The following is a 21,076-nucleotide window of genomic DNA, read 5'->3' on the forward strand; positions in this document are numbered from 1 at the left end:
TTTCTTTTTAGCATTATCTGAGAGCCTCGCCTAACTCAAGAACAGAAAGCCTCTGTAAAAATGATAAAAATATTCTTAAAACATATTTTTAATTTACTTGGAATTTTTAATTCATGACATAATTTTAGGAGGTACTGGAGATGAAAAACATAAAGACAAACCACTTGATGGGAGGTCAGGATGTCAAATTTCTGAGATGGTTAGGGAGTATGGATAATGCAAATATTAGATACCTATAATATACTACTGAATGAGAAAAAAAAGTTTAAATTCAAGTCTATTTTAAATCTACTTATATAAAGTTGTGTATCCGCATCTATGTAAGTAGGTACCTGCAGAGAGATGTTCAGAAGGATATTGACCAAAATATTACCAGTGGTTACCTCTGAACAGTGAGGGTTTAGGTGAAAACTTTTTTTATGCTTTTTTATAATTAGAAAACTATAAAGCTATGTTAATTTTAAAAAGGGGTATCATTTATTGACTATTTAAGCTCTGTGCTAACTGCTTTACATACATTTAGTTCTCAAAACAATACTAATAGGGACTATTCTCAATTTATAGGTATGGAAATCTAGGCTCAAAAAAGGTATGTGCCTTTCTGAAGCCACTTAGCCAGTAAGTGCTGGATCTAGAGCTTGTATTGAGACCTCTCGAGATTCCTTGCTATTTTTATATGACCATACTGTCTCATTAATTATTCTTTTTATCTAATGCCAATATTGATAACATAGATAGAGACAGTAATATTGAAAAAGACATTGCTAAAATACAAATTTCTTTTCAATGAAATTTTGTCTAGGCTTTTACTTAAATGTTATGACATCTTTTGATTTAGGGACTTCCCTGGCAGTTCAGTGGTTAGGACTCCACACTTCCACTGCAGGGGGCATGGGTTCCATCCCTGATCAGGTGGGTGGAGAGCTAAGATGCTGAAAGCCATATGGTGCAGCCAAAAAAAAAAGGAAAAGACATTTTTTGATTTAATTTCGTTTTTAGAAAAACAAAAGTCAAAATCTTTCAAGAGTTTAGGAAGGCTTTCAGAGCCTAGTAAGGTTGTTTTTAAAAATTACCTATCTTGGACTTCCCTGGTGGCTCAGTGGTTAAGAACCCGCCTGCCAGTGCAGGGGACACGGGTTCGAGCCCTGGTCCGGGAAGATTCCACATGCCGCGGTGCAACTAAGTTCATGAGCCACAACTGCTGAGCCCGCGTGCCAAAAAAGAAAAAAAAAAAAAAAAAAAAAAATTACCTATCTTTTTAGAAAGTAATATTAAAATACAGTCTTTTCAAAATTTACAGTTATTAAATAACTTTACAGAACTACAGAGTGTTTTGTTTTGTTTTTTTTTTTGGCTGCGCAGTTTGTGAGATCTTAATTCCCTGACCAGGGACTGAACCCAGGCCCTTGGCAGTTAAAGTGAGGAGTCCTAACCACTGGACCATCAGGGAATTCTCCATCATTCCAATATATTCTTGATATATTAGTCTTTAAGTCATCTTAACTGTTTTGTCCTTAGACAAAGATATTATTTCAGTTCATTTTAAGGTTAGCATAAGGGTATAGAAGGTTCAGACAGATATCTGAGCCTGCACGCAGAAGGACAAAGTGAGTAGGGATAGAAAAGCTGATTTTCACACAAGAAACATAGTCATTATTTTTCAAGTCTGTAACCAAAATATAGCCATTTGAAAGAGAGAAAAAGAGATGGTCATGTATGATGAATGAAAACCAATAACAGAGTAAAATACTAGCATTCCAACCCATTTTCAAGAAAGATAATGTTAGGGTTGTCATGCTAATATCGTATGCCAGGAACAATCTTATTAACCCTCATTCAAGGGATGTGCACTACTTGTTTACTGGTAGATAAGAGATGTATTGTGTTAAATATCTGATCCAACTTATTCTTTATGAAATTTAATACTATGCTGTTAATTATTTTAAGAAAGTTAATTATTATTTGTTCTCAGAGGACCTCTTCAAGTAAAAAGCATCTGGATCTTTGTAGGCTATTATATTCTTAGCACTCATGTTTATACAAGTTCACAGTCCTGTAATTTTTTTTTTTTTTGCGGTATGCGGGCCTCTCACTGTTGTGGCCTCTCCCGTTGTGGAGCACAGGCTCCGGACGCGCAGGCCCAGCGGCCATGGCTCACGGGCTTAGTTGTTCCGCGGCATGTGGGATCTTCCCGGACCAGGGCACGAACCCGTGTCTCCTGCATCGGCAGGCGGACTCTCAACCACTGCGCCACCAGGGAAGCCCACAGTCCTGTAATTTTGAAATCCAAACCGCTCTGAAAATCGTTAAGCTTTTTTTCTTTTTCTTTTTGGTAAGTTTGGAGCTAAAATTTGACTTGAACTAAAGAGAGGTTATTTATAGCTTTTATTTATTTCATTTGATGTGAATATTCAAATGTTTTATTGCAAAAATGCTGTGTTTGATCACTGAGTACTTCCACACACCCTGCTCAGGGTGTTACACAGTATATGACAGATGGATTACCTTTCTAAAACCTGAAAGATTCCGAATTTTGAGACACACTGACTGAAAGCTTTTGATAGGAGATTGTGGATCTTTTTTTTTTTTTTTTTTTTTTTTCCACACTCTACCACTGGACCACCAGGGAAGTCTGAGACCGTGGATCTTTAAGTCACATATTTTGTGGAGAGAAGTGTAGCAGTGTTCCTTATGAGACATAATTTAACTTATTCTGATTTAAGTATGCTTGGATAGCAGCACTTTCACTTAGAAGAGAAGTGGCAACTCATCCAGATAACTGGGTTGAGTGTGCCTTGTCTCTCAGGGGAGTAAACTGGAAGACAATTAATGTTGCTTGAGCTTTTGAACATTTCTGGAAAACCTCGGACAACTGAGGAAGAGGATATACAATTACAGTAAGGCTGGGCTGAGGAACTAATGAAAACTCTGAAAAAGGCATACTCTTCTCTTGTCTTGGCTTAGAATACCAAAGGTAAATCTGAAAGAAGAAAATGTCCCTGACATGAAAACAAAAGACTACAAAAAAACCTTGTGTCTGATACTCTCTAGACGTATGTAGAGGCATGACTGGCTGGAACAGGCTCAAGAGGAGTATACCTTTAGTTTGGTAGCTCTAACAGAGACTTTGCTTTAAGAGCTATAATTACAAGGTATATTAAAAAAAAAAAAAAGTGAACTTCCAGGCTCCTTGCATGTCTGTACATTACCAAGGCATCTATGGAAAGCTCTGGATTCCTCTCAATGGCTAGAAAAGGCACCAGGCTGGGAGAAAGATCTATTATATACATGGTAAGTTTTCTGTGAAAAGTAAGTCCTTTTTGAGAGGCTGAAGAACTTAGGACAGACCCCTTTGAACTCTTGACTGTAGGTACTGCTTATTCTAGAAAGTGACACATGTTTATAATCAGGGTCTTTCATTTTTGGATACTGTTGCCAGTATATGTACAGGATGATGGTACCTATTTACCCATCAGGAGGATTTTTTGTAAATTTTCTATCACAATGCTTTCATGATCATGAGCCAATGCTATATGCAATATAAGATTCTCATCAACAGAAAGAGCCACTTGTAACAATGAGAATTTTCAGGTAGATTCTCTGCATGATATATTGACTCCATATAGTCTTTTATAGACAAGGGCATTTTTGCTAAATACTTATTTTTAAATAGATGCATAAAATGCCCCACGTAAGTGAAACGTTAATGTGCAAAATACTAATTACAGCAAGTGGTCTTCTTAATATAACTGTTAATCTATAGAAGGCAGAATTAAACATCAGAACTAGCAGTTCAAATAACAGGAAAAGATCATATGTTGGAAATTTAATGTCAGCTCTTTTCTTTTATCATTATCTGTGAAGATCTTATTATTTGCAGTTCAGAGAAGGTAAAGAGGAAAAGGTCTTCTCATCCCCACCAGGAAGTTTGAGGGAAACATTTCCTTAAGTTTTTCCTGCTTATACAAGGTCACACTTATCTAAGTTTTGTGGATGTGCATGTTTCTTGTATTATTTCCCATCCCAGGTGGACCTTGTCCTTTTTCATAGTATGTGAGGAAATGCTCCCTAAGGGTACACATCACTAGTTCTGGTAATGGAAGGGAGACACACTGAGATGTATACAGGGCAGAGAGGTGCCGAGCAATGCAAATCATGTACTTAAAAGAAGAATAAGAATGGACACTAATCGTTAGCTATTGGCTACTCTTTATTCCACACAGATTGCCTTTTAGCCTTAAAAACTACTGAGAGGTTGGTGAGTTATGCCTTGTAGAATAAAACAGGAGAGCAGAAGTCCCAAGGGACTTTCAGTGATAGACTCAGTAAGGGAGTTGAGAACAGGGGCCATGACTACAATATTTCATAATCTTGGTAATATCTTCTATATTTGATATTTTAGTATTTCTTACAGCAATTAGTGGCACAACCTAAAAAAAATGAAATATGCCTGTCTTGTGGATAGGAAAAAAGAAAAGGCTGTCAACATTTATTTTCTATCTACTATGTGCCAGGCACTGAGTCAAGTTTAATTTTCAAACTCAATAAAGTATAGTCATTTCATACAAGGAAGCTGAATCAGAGAGGTTAAATATATATAAATATGTAAATAAAAATAAACACATAACCTTTTATTTTTTTAATTCCATACATATTTGTGTTAGCATACGGTATTTGTTTTTCTCTTTCTGACTTACTTCACTCTGTATGACAGACTCTAGGTCCATCCACCTCACTACAAATAACTCAATTTCATTTCCTTTTATGGCTGAGTAATATTCCATTGTATATATGTGCCACATCTTCTTTATCCATTCATTTGTCGATGGACACTTAGGTTGCTTCCATGTCCTGGCTATTGTAAACAGTGCAGCAATGAACATTGTGTACATGTCTCTTTTTGAATTATGGTTTTCTCAGGGTATATGCCCAGTAGTGAGATTGCTGGGTCATATGGTAGTTAGTTCTATTTTTAGTTTTTTAAGGAATCTCCATACTGTTCTCCATAGTGGCTGTATCAATTTACATTCCCACCAACAATGCAAGAGGGTTCCCTCTTTTTTTTTTTTTTTTTTTTGGTGTGTGGGCCTCTCACTGTTGTGACCTCTCCTGTTGTGTAGCACAGGCTCCGGACGCGCAGGCTCAGCGGCCATGGCTCACGGGCCCAGCGACTCCGCGGCATGCGGGATCTTTCCGGACCGGGGCACGAACCCGTGTCCCCTGCATCGGCAGGCGGACTCTCAACCACTGCGCCACCAGGGAAGCCCCAGGGTTCCCTCTTCTCCACACCCTCGCCAGCGTTTATTGTTTGTAGATTTTTTGATGATGGCCATTCTGACTGGTGTGAGGTGATACCTCATTGTAGTTTTGATTTGTATTTCTCTGATGATTAATGATGTTGAGCATTCTTTCACATGTTTATGAAGAACCTAGGGGCAGGACCAGAATAAAGATGCAGACCTCCTAGAGAATGGACTTGAGGACACGGGGAGGGGGAAGGGTCAGGGTCAGCTGAGACGAAGTGAGAGAGTGGCATGGACTTATATATACTAGCAAATGTAAAATAGATAGCTAGTGGGAAGCAGCAGCATAACACAGGGAGATCAGCTCGGTGCTTTGTGACAGAGGGGTGGGATAGGGAGGGTGGGAGGGAGGGAGACACAAGAGAGAAGAGATATGGGGATGTATGTATATGTATAGCTGATCTACTTTGTTATAAAGCAGAAACTAACATACCATTGTAAAGCAATTATACTCCAATAAAGATGTTTAAAAAGTAAATAAAAAGGGGGCTTCCCTGGTGGCGCAGTGGTTGAGAATCCGCCTGCCGATGCAGGGGACACGGGTTCGTGCCCCGGTTCGGGAAGATCCCACATGCCGCGGAGCGGCTGGGTGCGTGAGCCATGGCCGCTGAGCCTGCGCGTCCGGAGCCTGTGCTTCGCAACGGGAGAGGCCACAACAGTGAGAGGCCCGCATATCACACACACACAAAAAAAAAAGTAAATAAAAAAATAAACACAGCTAGCACATAGCACAGACATGATTTGACTCCAAAGCCCATGATTTCTCAGTGTACAACACCTGTATGAATCTAATACAAGTATGACCCATGTGACAGCTGAATGACTCTTCAACACAGAGAGCCTGATAAATGTAAATTCTCTCACTGCGACTTCCCTGGTGGTCCAGTGGTTAAGATCCCACGCTCCCAATGCAGGGGGCCTGGGTTCCATCCCTGGTCAGGGAACTAGATCCTGCATGCTGCAACTAAGAGCCCTCATGCCGCAACTAAAAAAGATCTCACACGCCACAACCAAGATCCCACATGTGGCAACGAAGACCTGGCACAGCCAAATAAATAAATATTAAAATAAATAAATAAATTCTCTCTCATAGAATATCCTTTTTTGGGGGGTGAATAAAAATTTTAGGCTACAGGGCTTCCTTGGTGGTTCAGTGGTTAAGACTGCCTGCCAATGCAGGGGACGCGGGTTCGAGCCCTGGTCCGGTAAGATCCCACATGCCGCGGAGCAACTAAGCCCATGCGCCACAACCACTGAGCCTGCACTCTAGAGCCTGCGAGCCACAACTACTGAGCCCACGTGCCACAACTACTGAAGCCTGTGCGCCTAGAGCCCGTGCTGTGCAACGAGAAGCCACCCCAATGAGAAGCCCGTGCACCACAACGAAGAGTAGCCCCTGCTTGCTGCAACTAGAGAAAGCCCACGTGTAGCAACGAAGACCCAACGCAGCCAAAAAAATAAATTAATTAAAAAAATTATTAAAAATAATTTTAGGCTACATTCCATATCCTTCTCAGAACAATCTTGTATTAAAAACTTTCATTTCAGTGAAGAAAGATGAACTTTACTATTTCTAGAAAGATTTTTGACTTTCTGGTATCATCTGATACCAGAAGATATAAAGAAGAATAAAGAAAGGATACTTTAGAAATAAGTAACTCTATATGGAAATAGTTCAGTATTAACCATGAGCCAGCTACTAAATTACTACATCAGATGAAACTTGCCACTGATCACTGTCACTTGTAACCATCTTAAGGTTAAACTAAGATTCCTAATTTAATTCTATGGCTGCACAGAATAGATAATTGTGACCTTATAAAATCATTTTGGCCAGTTCCTTTTGGTATATCATTCTAAAACATGACTCAAAATAATCATATATTAAAATAAAATGAAAAGGAATTTTGATTTACCAGCAGATAAAAAAAGATAAGCCAAAAAAACAAGAAGTGCAACCCTTAATTTCAACCCTTAATTAAATTCCAGTGGTAATACTGTGACTGTATGTTTTCAACTGGACATTTTTGACTTTTGTAGGGAAAATACTGGAATTTGAAATGGGTTATATTAAAAAGTTTTTTAAAAAAATGTTAAGATAATATATGAAAACCTTCAGAAGAAAATAAGTTACATTTAATCATGGTGGTGACTTTATAAGTCCTATGGCTTTCCTGAATGCATCTTACTTAAATCTAGATCAAATATTTATTGACTACTCATCTCTATATAAGGCAAGGGTATATACAAATTATACACAATAAATATCTATTGAGAGAATAAAAAATGAATGTGTTAAATCCATAAAGAGTTCAAAGTTCCTAATATAAATTATAAAATCGAAAATAAAATTAAGGAACAATACTGTCCTGCAGGGGGAATCCATCTGCAATTATCATGACTGTCCTACTTGAAAACATTCCATAGTTCTCCATATACTACCATATGTAAAACTCATACACAAAATCTGGTTGCAACCTACATTTATGGTGTTGCTCAACACCTTCACCATACCAAACCTACTTGCTATTTCAAATACAGGTAATGCACTTTCAAGCTTTTCTGGCTCCAACACTTATTAGGTGAGTGATCTTGAGCAAATTTCTTAACCATAGTTTCCTCGACTATAAAATGAGGATTAAAAAAAGAAACTAAAATATAGGATTGTTGAGAGGATTAAATGAGTTAATACAGGCAATGCAATTAGAAAAATATCTATAGCATGAAACAAATCTTCAGTGAATTTCACCTATTATTTTCATTATTTTCAATTGTTATTTTCACTTCCTGGCATGTTGTTTTTCAATCACTGCAAAGTAAATTTCAATTCATCTTCAAGATCTAATCCATACTAAGAAGATAAACAATCTGATAAAAAAAAGATAAAAGATATGAATAGACATTTTACCAAAGTAAATATATGAATCACTAATAAGCTCATTAGAAGGTACTCAACATCTTCAGTCATTAGGTTAATGCAAATCAAAACCACAATGAGACACTATTTCACATTCTCTAGGATGGTTATAAGCAAAGACATAGAGAGACAATAACAAATGGAAATGAAGATGTGGAGAAACAAGAATCCATATACAATGTAGTAGAAACACAAAATGGTAGTCACTTTGTAAAAGTTTGTCAATTTCTTAAAAAGTGAAACAAATTTACCATAAGACTCAGCAACTCAAAGAGTATTGAAAACATATTCATACAAAGACTTGTACACAAAGGTTAATATTGGCATTACTGATAAAAGCCAAAAGTGGATAACAACCTAAATGTCTATCACTGATGAACAGATAAACAAAATGTGGTATATTCACAACACTATTCAGTAATTAAAAAGGTACAAACTATTGATACATTCTAAGACATAGGTGAACCTCAAAAACATGCTAAGTGAAAGAAGCAAGACATAAGAGACCACATATTGTATGATTCAATTTATACGAAATTTCTAGAAAACGGAAACCTATAGAGAAAGAAAATAGATTAGAGGTTGCCTGGGCAGGGGATGGGAATAGGGATTAACAGTAAATGGACGTGAGGGATCTTACTGGGGTCATGAAAATGTTCTAAAACTTACTTGTGACTATGGTTGTACAATTTGGTCAATTTACTAAAAATCAGTGAATAATATACTTGAAATGGGTGAATTATATGATATGTAAATATGCCTCAAAAAATTTGTAAAAGAATTATACTACATCAGGATGCATTAACTGTACCCATCAATGGACAGCAGGAGTACTCTATCATATACAGCACTTGCCTCATTATATTTTACTTATTTGTGTACATGTCAGTGAGCTCATCTAGTCCAGACTCTTAACATGTAATAGCTATCTTCAGCCTCTGAATTAAAATATGCTCCAAAATAGGATAGGAACAATAGCAATTTCAGAAATACGACAGAAGATAGTGGCAATTAGTGCTTCCTACATGCCCTGCATTTACACGGCAGGAGTAAGTTAATGGGGCACTGACTGGCACTCTCTGTGACAGGCTTTCCCAAGAGGAAACCAGAAAAGCAAGTAAACAATGGTTCCATTCTCATATGAAAGAACAGTACTAGTCCATACTGAGTAAAAACAATTATTTGGGATTTTATTCTTTGTGAGCAGTAAGAATACTTAATCTACAACAAAACAAAAAGTACATACAACAAATTTTACAGGTAAAAACATTTTCAAAATGATTATTCTAAAGACTTTTTCAATGGTTGACAATCTGGGATGATTTTCACAAATGTGTGAGCATTTATCTTTTTCCATTATGAAAAAATTAACTGCTCCCCAAGTGCAGAACATTTCTTCTGAGAAAACAGAGTAGCATGTGGAAAGAACATTATACTGCAATCAAGACATTAATGTGTCATTAATTCACTGTATGACTCTGGACAAGTCTCTTTTCCTTTCTAGGCTTCAGTTTCCTCTTTAATAAAGACAAGTTAGCTCTAAGGTTCTTTCCAGCACTCCTGTTGAGGAAAACTAAGGTGCTTCAGACAAGATGACAAATGAGAAGCTCAAAATTTTCACTATAAAGAGGAAGAGAAATCCCTAATTTATAAGGGAAAAATGGAAAGCCCCAGCTTATGCATTTAGTAGCCCCTTACACATATATTTATAACTTTCATTCCAATACCAGGTCCCACCCTTCATCAGCATGCAAACCCACACACCCCATCCCTCCCACCCTTGACCCACACCCCCATATACCTCAGCTATGGTCATTCTCAGAGCACTGACAGGGGAGAGCTCAATATCCACCAGTTGGGCAGCTTTTAAACTCTGCCCAGTACAGATTGCACAAGGACAGAAAACAGCATAGAGTTAGAATTTTAAGGCAAACAGGGACACACAGCTAAGAACATTTAGCACAGTGTTCAGAAACAATGAAGAATTTCAGGTTGTCATTGGGCTTTGGATGAGTGAGATGAGTCACTATTATTCTGATTTTCCTGAGGAAAATGGGCAAAGATAAAATAATCTCAAATTAGTCGCAATTTTAACTCAAGCTTGGCAAACTTGTCCATACATACCCTGTATCCTCAGGACAATGTCGCCGAGTCATTAAGCAAAAGCTGATCGATAAAAAAAGGCGCTACTATAAAGGGCAAGGGTTAATAATCTAGAGGGAAATGCTGATTTCCTACATTTCTTTATATAGCCACTAACAGGGCTACTTAAAATTTAGTAGGAAAAGTAATGAAGATATCTCCAGCAAAGGTTTCTATTAAACTGATAACATTAAACTGATATCATGAACTCCCCTGATTTTGATTCTAGGTTTACCAACAGACTTTACCAATACAACTTGACTTCCCTCTTGGCTTGCCTGCATTGAGAGAATGTGCTAGATATGCCAACATGTGCTTTCTCACCTTGTAGAAGTTAAATACCTTTTAAAAAAGCCAATTAGTATTCTGGTTCTTTTTGTTTAATTAAAAAATGGCTATCATTTTTCACAGAGTAAACTCAAGGATAAAAATGTATGATTAATGATTGTTTTTTAAACACTGCCAATTTGGCATTTGTGTTAATACTTTAACATTCTAAGAAATCTGAAAGGAATTATAAAGGGTCTATAATTTTTAATAAAACCAGTAAAAATATTTGTAGGCATATATTCATTATTCTATTTATTAATTCTATTCTGGTTAAAACTTAACCACTGGTTTCTTTGGAAGGGTATGCATGTGAAGAATTTCATGAATAGAAAGTATGTAATTTACATTTGAATTGAAAAAAATTTATTGAATATTTTTTTCTTTTTCCCTCAGTTCAGTTTTCAGATTTCCAGTAACTTGTTTTATGATTTAACCCTATTAAGCAGAAAGTTGTTAGCATAAAGATACTGGGCATGTTAGTCACATTTTAGAAAGAAGAAATGTCACAGTTTCTCTGCATCCTCAAGTTTTGTTATAATATTGAGATACACTCAGTTTTTGTCTGTTTATTCCAAGGATAGTAGTTATTTAAGAACAAACATAGCTTAAAGACAAATGAAATGAAAATCTGGAATTCCCTTACAGTATCACTGTCACAAGGCTGGAACTGGAAGGGCTGGGGTTTGTGAAATACAGCATTCTCTTGTAAAAACAGCTGAAGATTATAGTCTCGTACCACCTAAAGAGAAAATAAAATATCTTTAAGTCTTTAATAAGGTTAAAATGTTCAATAATTGTGTTTTAAAGTTTAAGCTTTATTCTGATGTTTTCCAAAAATGAGCAATCATCCAGTACTATGTGGTCAAAAAGAAATTATAATTACAATATTTTTTCCATTTTAGATAATAGTTGTTATCCTTGTGCCCCATTTTCTCAAGAATCTAAGTATGGAAAGTACTAGTTTAGAAACTAGCCCAGATTTGGGGACTAGACAATATGCACTATTTTAAGACTGCAAAAAGATGGCTATTACACAAAATGTTATTCTTTTGAACAGGGAGGTAGGTGCAAATAGGGAAGCACATTAGTTTGTCAGGTCTCTCCCAGTTCTAAAGCTTTGTAGGCCTCTTAAAGTTTGCTTTATGGAGATTGCCATCTACTAGGAAACTGCCAAATAACCTTAGACCTAACACAAAATAGTATTTTTCTAGTACTTCTTGCCACCTTTTTAAGGAGGCTGTATTCTAATTACCATCTTAAAGCATACCAAGAAGATAGACTAGAAAGGAATTTATAGAGAAGGGGAATTCTAATACACATAAAGTAACAAAACAAATAGCACAGAAAGACAGTCATCTAAAAAGAATTCATTGTATTATATACTCTCGGAAAGAGTGGAAATCAGCAACATTTGATTGTGCAGAAGCCCATTTTCTATTTTGCTACACTGCTTACCCTTGACTCTTCTTTCATTTGTAGTGTATCACAGCTCATTAGCACCTCTGCCAGAGGAAGGGCAGAAGAAGGAAGAAAAGTTGAAAGCAGCTCTGTGGCTATACTTTAGTAGTCCTGGGCAAAGAATTCATTCAGGAGATGGAGAAAGTGGGAGGTATATTCTGCATTTTATTTACCAGCACAACCCAATTCTCTATTGCTCCTCTGTACTCCCCACCCCCATTCAACAACCATTTACTGAGAGAGCTTACCAGGCCTAATGCTAAATGCAGCAGAGAGGGGGAATAAACAGAGGAATAAATATGAATAAACAAAGTTAATACCTTCAAGGAATTTATAATCTAGAAACTGGGAGAACTAAACAGATTACACAATTAAAGTACACTATCAAAGTATGTAGAAGGTACTAGGAGAGCACAAAAGACGGTGCTATTTAATCCAGACTGAAGGGGTGGGATGGAGGAAGGAGTGGTTGAAAAAATGTGGTCATGGAAGGCTGGCTGAATAAACATATTCTCAAAGGGAAATGTGTTTTTTTTCTTTTCCTGGATTCCAGTTTAAAGCTAGAGTAGCTGTGAAAGCTTTTTAAAAAAATTATATATATATTTATTTATTTATTTGTTTGTTTGTTGGTTGGTTGGTTGGTTGTGTCGGGTCTTCGTTGCTGCGTGCGGGCTTTCTCTAGTTGTGGAGAGTGGGGTCGAGTGGGGTCTACTCTTCGTTGCAGTGTGCGGGCTCCTCACTGAGGTAGTTTCTCTTGTTGCAGAGCACGGGCTCTAGGCCTCTGGGCTTCAGTAGTTGCAGCACACGGGCGCAGAGTTGCAGCACGCAGGTTCTAGGGTGCATGGGCTTCAGTAGTTGTAGCTTAGTTGCTCCGCAGCATGTGGGATCTTCCAGGACCAGGGATTGAACACAGGACTGCGCCACCAGGGAAGTCCCCTATGAAAGCTCTTGACACAGCCCTGAGGCACAGCCTCACTAGTCACCATTCAGAAAAAAGCTAACAGGATCATCCTTCTAGTTGCTAAACCTATCCTCTCAAGCACCACAAGCCAAACTTCCTTTTCTTTCTTTCTTTCCTCTTTTTCTTTCTTTCAAGGGGGAAGTATCAACCTTTTTAATTTTTTAATTTTTTGTTATGGAACATTTCAAAGTAGAGAGAACAGAATAATGTATCCCCATGTACCTACCACCCAACTTCCAAAAACAAATTCTTGTTTCATCTATAAACCTACCTGCTCCTTACCCCCCCAATTATATTGAAGCACGTCCTAGACATATCATTTCATCTATAAATATTTCAGTGTAATGTCTAAAAGACAAAGACTTTAAAAAATATATCCATATTAAAATTTACAAAAAATATTATAAAACAACCAGTAAGTGTTCAAATTTCTGTTTCATATTTTTAAAAGTTTTACAAATCAGGATCACAGTAAGGTTCCCACAGTGCAAATGGATGATGTTGCTTAGGTTTGTTTTCATATATAGGTTTCTTCCTCCATCTCCCTTACCCCCACCCCCCTGCAATATGTTTGTTGAAGAAACTGAGTTTTTGTTTTGTAGAGTTTCCCACAGTCTGAGTTTTGTTGACTCCACCCTTGCAGTATTGGTTTTTGTGTGTTCTGTAAGTTGATGCTTCTTTGCATTTGGGTTTTTGTTTTATTTTTATTTTTTGACAAGGTGGTGTTTAATTCTATGAAGACGCTTGCCTCTGACTTGTCTCTTTTTGATATTAACAGTTGTAGTGGGCTGAATGAATGGTGGCCCCCCAAAAGAGATGTCCATGTCCTAATCCCTGAAACTTGTGAATGTTACCTCATTTGGAAAAAGGCCCTTTGCAGGTGTAATTGTTAAGGATTTCGAGATTAGGAAGTCATTCTGGATTCTGTGGTTGGGCCCTTAATCTAATGATAAGTGATGTCATTATAAAAGGCAAACAGAAGAAAACACAGACAGAAGAGGAACCAATGAGACCAGAAGTAGAGATTGGAGTAATGTGACCACAAACCAAAAAATGTCTGAAGCTATGAGAAGCTGGAAGAGGTAAGAAACTGATTAACCTCTGAAGCCTTTGGAGGGAGTGCAGCCTTGCTGACACTTTCATTTCTGACTTTTGGCCTCCAGAACTCAGAGGGAATAAATTTCGGTCATTTTACGCCATCCAGTTTATGGTAATTTGTACAGCAGCCGTAGGAAACTAATAGAACAGACCTATGATAATAAATGCCTAAACATATTAGGGGTTACAAAAACTAGAGATTTTTCTATTTTTTCTATCATTTTTTCAAGGAATTCTATCATTCCTTTTTCATTTATTAGCTGGAATACTTCCATAAGAAAAACTTTCCAAGTCAATTATTTAGTTACCTTGAGGTACATTTTGTATACAGCAGGATAAACATTTCCTCTTCCCTTTATTATCTAGTTTTCAAATTGAGCTGTTTCCCTAGCAACCTCCAAAGAATGGCCCATTATAGCTTTAATAAATCATTATTATGAAGTCATAGATTTAAAAATATTTGATGTGTTTTAATCTACTGCTGTTAGATCATTATTGATGCTAAAATTATCCCATCTTTGGCTAGCAAGATCACATCCTGAGTCCCTTTGAGATGGGACTAGTAGTTTTTTTTTTTTTTTTTTTTTTTTTGCGGTATGCGGGCCTCTCACTGTTGTGGCCTCTCCCGTTGCAGAGCACAGGCTCCGGACGCGCAGGCCCAGCGGCCATGGCTCACGGGCCTAGTTGCTCCGCGGCATGTGGGATCTTCCCGGACCAGGGCACGAACCCGCGTCTCCTGCATCGGCAGGCGGATTCTCAACCACTGGGCCACCAGGGAAGCCCCGGGACTAGTAGTTTTTGATAGTTTTGACAGTTTCCTTGCTTTCCATTATGACAAATTATTTAATATCTACCTTAAATATTTCATGTCCCAGATCTAGAATCAGTGCTATTTTCCCAAGAAGCACTGTTTTTATTTATTTACTTTTTATTTTTTTTTTAAGTGAGTACGAGAAAGTACATAGAAAACAAGATCTATACACTAGAGGTACTGGGTTAGTTACTGGTCTTCTCTCTCAAACAATTCATTTTGAAAGGAATTTGCAAGGAGATCCTGTGCACCTCCCAATGTTGGCGTCTTGCATAAATATAGTAAATATCAAAACCAGGAAGTTGGGCTTCCCTGGTGGCGCAGTGGTTGGGAGTCCGCCTGCCGATGCAGGAGACACGGGTTCGTGCCCTGGTCCGGGAAGATCCCACATGCCGCGGAGCAGCTAAGCCCGTGAGCCATGGCCGCTGGGCCTGTGCGTCCGGAGCCTGTGCTCCGCAGCGGGAGAGGCCACAACAGTGAGAGGCCCGCATACCGCAAAAAAAAAAAAAAAAAAAAAAAAAAAAACCAGGAAGTTGACACTGGTACAAAGCATAAAGCTTATTTAGATTTCACCAGTTATATATACACTCATTTTGGGGTGGTGTATGTATAGAGGTCTATACAATTTTATCATAAGTATAACTTCATGTAACCACTATCACAATCAAGATACTTAACTGAACCATCACCACATGACTCCCTTGTGCTACTCCATAATAGCTCCCTCTACTTTCCTCATCCCTAATTCCTGGCAATTGCTAATCTGTTCTCTATTTCTGTAAATATGTTATTTCACAAATGTTACATAATGGAATCATACACCATATATCTTTTCTTTTTTGGCCATTCGGCATGGCATGAGGGATCTTAGTTCCCTGACCAGGGATTGAACCCGTGCCCCCTGCAGTGGAAGCGTGGAGTCTTAACCACTGGACCACCAGGGAAGTCCCACAATATATCTTTTTGAGATTTCCATTTTCACTCAGCATAATTTCCTATAAGTTCATCCAATTTGTTGCATGTATCAACACTTCACTCCTTTTTACTGCTGAGTAGTATTCCACAGTATGGAAGTACCACCATGTGGTGTTTGATCCCTCACTCACTGAAGGTCATTTAAGCAGTTTCTACTTTTTAGCTATTATGAATAAAGCTACTCTACATTTGTGTCCAAGTTTCTGTGTGAAAATAAATTTTCATTTTCTCTGGGATATATGCCCAATCTCTCTCTGTAAAGCTGTTACTGAAGTATAAGTGACATACAATAAACTGTACATACTTTAAGTGTATACCTATACACCTGTAAAAATATCACCACAATCAAGATAATGAACTTATCCCTCACTCTCAAAAGTTTCCTCATCCCCTTTGTAATCTTTCCCTCCCATCCCTTCCTGCTCCCCTCTGTCATTCCTTGTGACAACTGAGGTCAGGCCTTAAATCTCATTACTGATGTATCCTTCAGCAACTAGCAAAGTGACTCTGTCTAAAGTAGCATTCAATAAACAGTTGTTAAAGAACACCTCTGTATCCATCACTGAGATTAAATAAAACATTACTATTACTGTCAAAATCTATATACCCTCTCCTTACTGCATTCCCACCTTCCTTTGAAAGGAGTGTTCCTCAACCTTTTTTTTTTTTAAATGTTTTTTAAGTGTTATCACTCCCACTCCCCAATCCAGGGACTCTTTAAAGACATTTTTTCCCTTATCTCCCTCTTTTATTAAATTTTAATACCACAAATATACTGTATATATGTTTATGTACTGTGGCCTGCTGTAATATCTAAGATATTTTTGCAAACCACTCCTCAAAATCTGGAAGCAATTTTTACTCCCTTGGGGAATATCTGCCCCTCTGCAAATGCATGCTGCACTAGATGTAACCACTCAACTGAATTTTACCAAGCTCCTCTTTTTTTTTTCCTTTTAACAGTGTTACTACATATGATGTATCTCAAAATGATACTGTTTTCTTGGATATTTTTGAACACTGTATAAATGGCATCTTAGTGTGTGTATTCTTTTGCAAGTTGCTTTTTTTAAAAATTGAAGTACAGCTAATTTACAATGTTGTGTTAATTTCAAGTGTAAAACAAAGTGATTTAGCCATACACACACATGCACAAACACACCCATATTCTTTTTCACATTCTTTTCCGTTATAGGTTACTACAAATACTGAGTATAGTTCCCTGTGCTATACTGTAGGTACTTGTTGCACAATTTGCCTTTTGCTCAATATTACATTTGTGAATCTCATCCATATTAATGCATGTGCCTACAGAGCTTCCATTTTTCTTGCTATTTTGTATTCCATTATTCATCTTACTGTCAGTGGACAGCTGGGTTATTTCTAGCTTTTTCTAGTCTTATAAAGAAAGTTGTTATGAACATTCTTTCAAAAGTCTCCTGGTACCCATGTGCCAGATTTTCTCTAGGTTATATTCCAAGCAGTAGAACTCCTGGGTCATAAGCTAAGTGCATCTTTCAATTGACTAGATAATGTCAAATGTTTTTAAATTGGATGTATCAATCTGTACCCTTCAGGGCAGTGTAAGAGTTTCTGTTAATCCATATTCTCACCAACAGTCATTCCTGTCTGTTTTTGTCAATCTCATAAGTGTAGAATAGAATCTCATGGTGATTTTAATTTCCATTTCTTTGATTAATAGTGAGTATAAGCGTCTATATTAGTTTCCTAGGGCTGCCATAACAAAGTATCACAGACGAGGTGGCTTAAACAACATAAACTTGTTTCCTCACAGTTCTGGAGGCTAGAAGTCCAAGATCAAGGTGTTGGCAGGGTTGGTTTCTTCTGAGGGCCTCTTTCCTTGGCTTGTAGATGGTTATCTTTTCCTGGTGTCTTCATATGGTCTTCCCTCTGTGCCTGTTTGTGTTCTAACCTCCTCTTATAAGGACACCAGTCATGCTGGATTAGAGCTTGTCCATATGACCTCATTTTACCTTAATAACCTCTTTAAAGGCCCTATATCCAAAAACAGTCACAGTCTGAGGAACCAGAGGTTAGGACTTCGACATATGAATTTTAGGGGGACACAACCTAGCCCATAAAAACATCTTTTAATATGGTAATAGCTATTTATATTTTTTATTCTGTGGCACACATGTTGTATGATGTATCAGTAGTTCATTCCTTTTTATGAACAAATAATATCCCATTGTGTGGATATACTGTATTTTATTTATCTAATCATCAGTTGATTGACATTTAGGGTGTTTACAATTATTGGCTATTATGAATAACACTGCCGTGAACATTTCTGTACAAATTTTTGTTTAAACACTTTTTTTCAATTCTCTTAAAGTGGAAGTGCCAAGTCATATGGTAACTCTGTGTCTTACTTTTTCAGGAACTACCAAACTGTCTTCCACAGTGGCTATACCATTTTACATTACTACAAATGCTGTTCGAGGGTTCTAATTTCTCCACATCCTTGCTAACACTTGCTATTGTGTGTGTGTTTGTTTTTAACTACTAAAGCTATCCTACTAGGTGGGAAGTGGTAGTTCATTGTGGTTTTGATTTGCATTTCACTAATGACTAACAGTGCTGAGGATCTTTTCATATGTACATTTTCATTGGAAAAATGTCTATTCAAGTCCTTTGTCCATTTTTAAATTGGGTCATTTGTCTTTTATGTGTTGAGTTGTAAAAGTTATTTATATATTCTGAATATTAAATTCCTATCAGACACATGATTTATAAATATTTTCTCCCATCCTTGGGCTGTCTTTTTCACATTCTTGATAATGTTCTTTGATGCACAAAAACTTTTAATTTGATGAAGTTCAGTTATCTATCTTTTCTTTTATTGCTTGTGCTTTCATGTTAAATCTAAGACTACATTGGCAAATCCAATAAAGATTTACCTCTGTTCTCTTCTATAATTTTATAGTTTTAGGTTGTTGACCCATTTTGAGTTAATTTTTATATATGGAGTGAGGAAGGGGTTTAACTTTATTCTTTTGCATGTGGTTATCCTGTTGTTTTAGCACCACTTATTGGAGAGACTATTCTTTCTCTATCAAATGGCCTTGACAACCTTGTCGAAATCAATTAGCCACAGATGTTTGAGTTTATTTCTGGACTCTCAATTCTTACTGGTCTACATGTTTATCCTTATACTACTACCATACTATCTTGATTAGACTGCTTTGGGGAATATTGAAATATATATATATATATATATATATATATATATATATATATTTGTGTGTGTGTGTGTGTGTGTGTGTGTGTGTGTGTGGTACGCGGGCCTCTCACTGTTGTGGCCTCTCCCATTGCGGAGCACAGGTTCCGGATGCGCAGGCTCGGCGGCCATGGCTCACGCACCCAGTCGCTCCGCGGCATGTGGGATCTTAATACTGAAATATTAGTGATATGAAATCTTCCAATCCATAAACATTTATTATTTCCATTTATTTAGGTCTTCTTTAATTTCAGCAATGTTTTGTAGTTTTCAATTTACAAGCTTTTCACGTTTTGGATAAATTTACTTCTAAGTAGTTATTCTTCAATTTTCTTTCAGTTCATTCATTGATGGAACATTATGGAAACACAACTGATTTTTTTTTTTTTTTGCGGTACACGGGCCTCTCACTGTTGTGGCCTCTCCCGTTGCGGAGCACAGGCTCTGGACGCACAGGCTCAGCAGCCATGGCTTACAGGCCTAGCTGCTCCGCGGCATGTGGGATCTTCCCGTACCGGGGCATGAAACGTGTCCCCTGCATCAGCAGGCGGACTCTCAACCACTGCGCCACCAGGGAAGCCCCCACAACTGATTTTTATGTTTTGATTTTGTATTTGCAACTTTTGCTGAATTCATTTACTAGCTCTAGGACTTTTGTGGAATCTATAGGATTTTCTATAATCATGTCATGTGCAAATATAGATAATTTTACTTCTTTCTTTCCGATTTGGTGCCTCCTATTTCTATTCTTGCCTAATTGCTCTGACCAGGACTTCCAGTACAATGGTGAATATTAGTGGTGAAAAGTGGGCATCCTTGCCTTGTTCCTGATTTTAGGTGGGGAAAGCTTTCAGTCTTTCACCATTGAGTGTGATATGTGATGTAGGTTTTAAAAAAATGCCCTTTACCATGTTCAGGAAGTTCCCTTCTATTCCTAATCTGCTGAGCATTTTAAAAATAAAAGAGTGCTGAATTCTGTCAAATGCTTTTCCTGTGTCTTTTGAGATGATCATGTGATTATTCCCCTTCATTTTATTAAGTTTACTTTTTTGGTAAGTCTTCAAGGTATTAAGAATGACGATACTAGACAGTTTAATTTGCAAAGAAATATAGAATAACTGTTGTTTTTGAATTGTTAAAAGACCTACATTATTAATTGGTAGGAATTCCCTTATGCAGGCAGAAAGCAAGCACACATAAACAAACTGTAAGGCCAGTAGAACTACTTTTAGAATTAACTATGCCAGAGAAAATATCTCTGACAACATCTGCTTCAGTTACATGTAGAAAGCATTTCATAAAATATTAAGAAGAAAAGCAAGCTTCATAAATAATTAAAATTAAACAAAAGTTCCTAGGGCCAGCTGTTTCCCTTTAGGGGATAAAAGATATAGAGGGCACTGCAAAATTTACAATGTGTCACTATGGATTACCTCCAAAATATCTTTGAGAACATGTACAGTTACAATTTAGATATGTGGAAAAAAATGAATTCCGCCCCCCCCACAAAAAAAGACAAGCTAGTAATGGTGTAGAATAAAAACCAAAAGAGTTTCTAACTTCTTTTTGGGTTATTAGATCACTAGGTTGCCGTTAGCAGTATAACAAGAGCAGCATAACAAGCTCTTTGTAACAGAAAAACACGGGGCATAAAACTTATAGGTATGAGCTCTTCTGGTACTAGGAACAAAAGGGCACAACTCCTAGTTACATCATTCTTACAAAATTTTTATTACTACCACTTTCAATCTAAATGTAAGAGCATCTCATTTATTCCTCATCCCTGGGGAGTAAGATACTCATATGAGTGAATGTAGTGGAAAATAAAAGCTTATCTCTT

At 37.2% G+C, this 21,076-nt stretch overlaps 1 protein-coding gene across 6 annotated transcripts in view; it reads right to left on the bottom strand.

The window, feature by feature from the left end:
- FCHSD2 (FCH and double SH3 domains 2) overlaps positions 1-21,076 on the bottom strand; it is a 316,584-nt gene that overhangs the window by 64,308 nt on the left and 231,200 nt on the right. For 3 of the 6 annotated variants that reach the window (XM_067038840.1, XM_067038839.1, XM_067038841.1), the window contains exons 10-11: positions 11,336-11,431; positions 10,022-10,093 (exon numbers count right to left, since the gene is read on the bottom strand). In XM_067038840.1, coding sequence (XP_066894941.1) covers positions 10,022-10,093; positions 11,336-11,431 — 168 coding nt within the window. The remainder of the gene's footprint in view (positions 1-10,021; positions 10,094-11,335; positions 11,432-21,076) is intronic. The other 3 variants (XM_059069671.2, XM_059069670.2, XM_059069672.2) reach the window with 1 other exon arrangement.

This window comes from Kogia breviceps, chromosome 7, assembly GCF_026419965.1.
Source record: "Kogia breviceps isolate mKogBre1 chromosome 7, mKogBre1 haplotype 1, whole genome shotgun sequence".
Lineage (NCBI taxonomy): Eukaryota > Metazoa > Chordata > Mammalia > Artiodactyla > Physeteridae > Kogia > Kogia breviceps.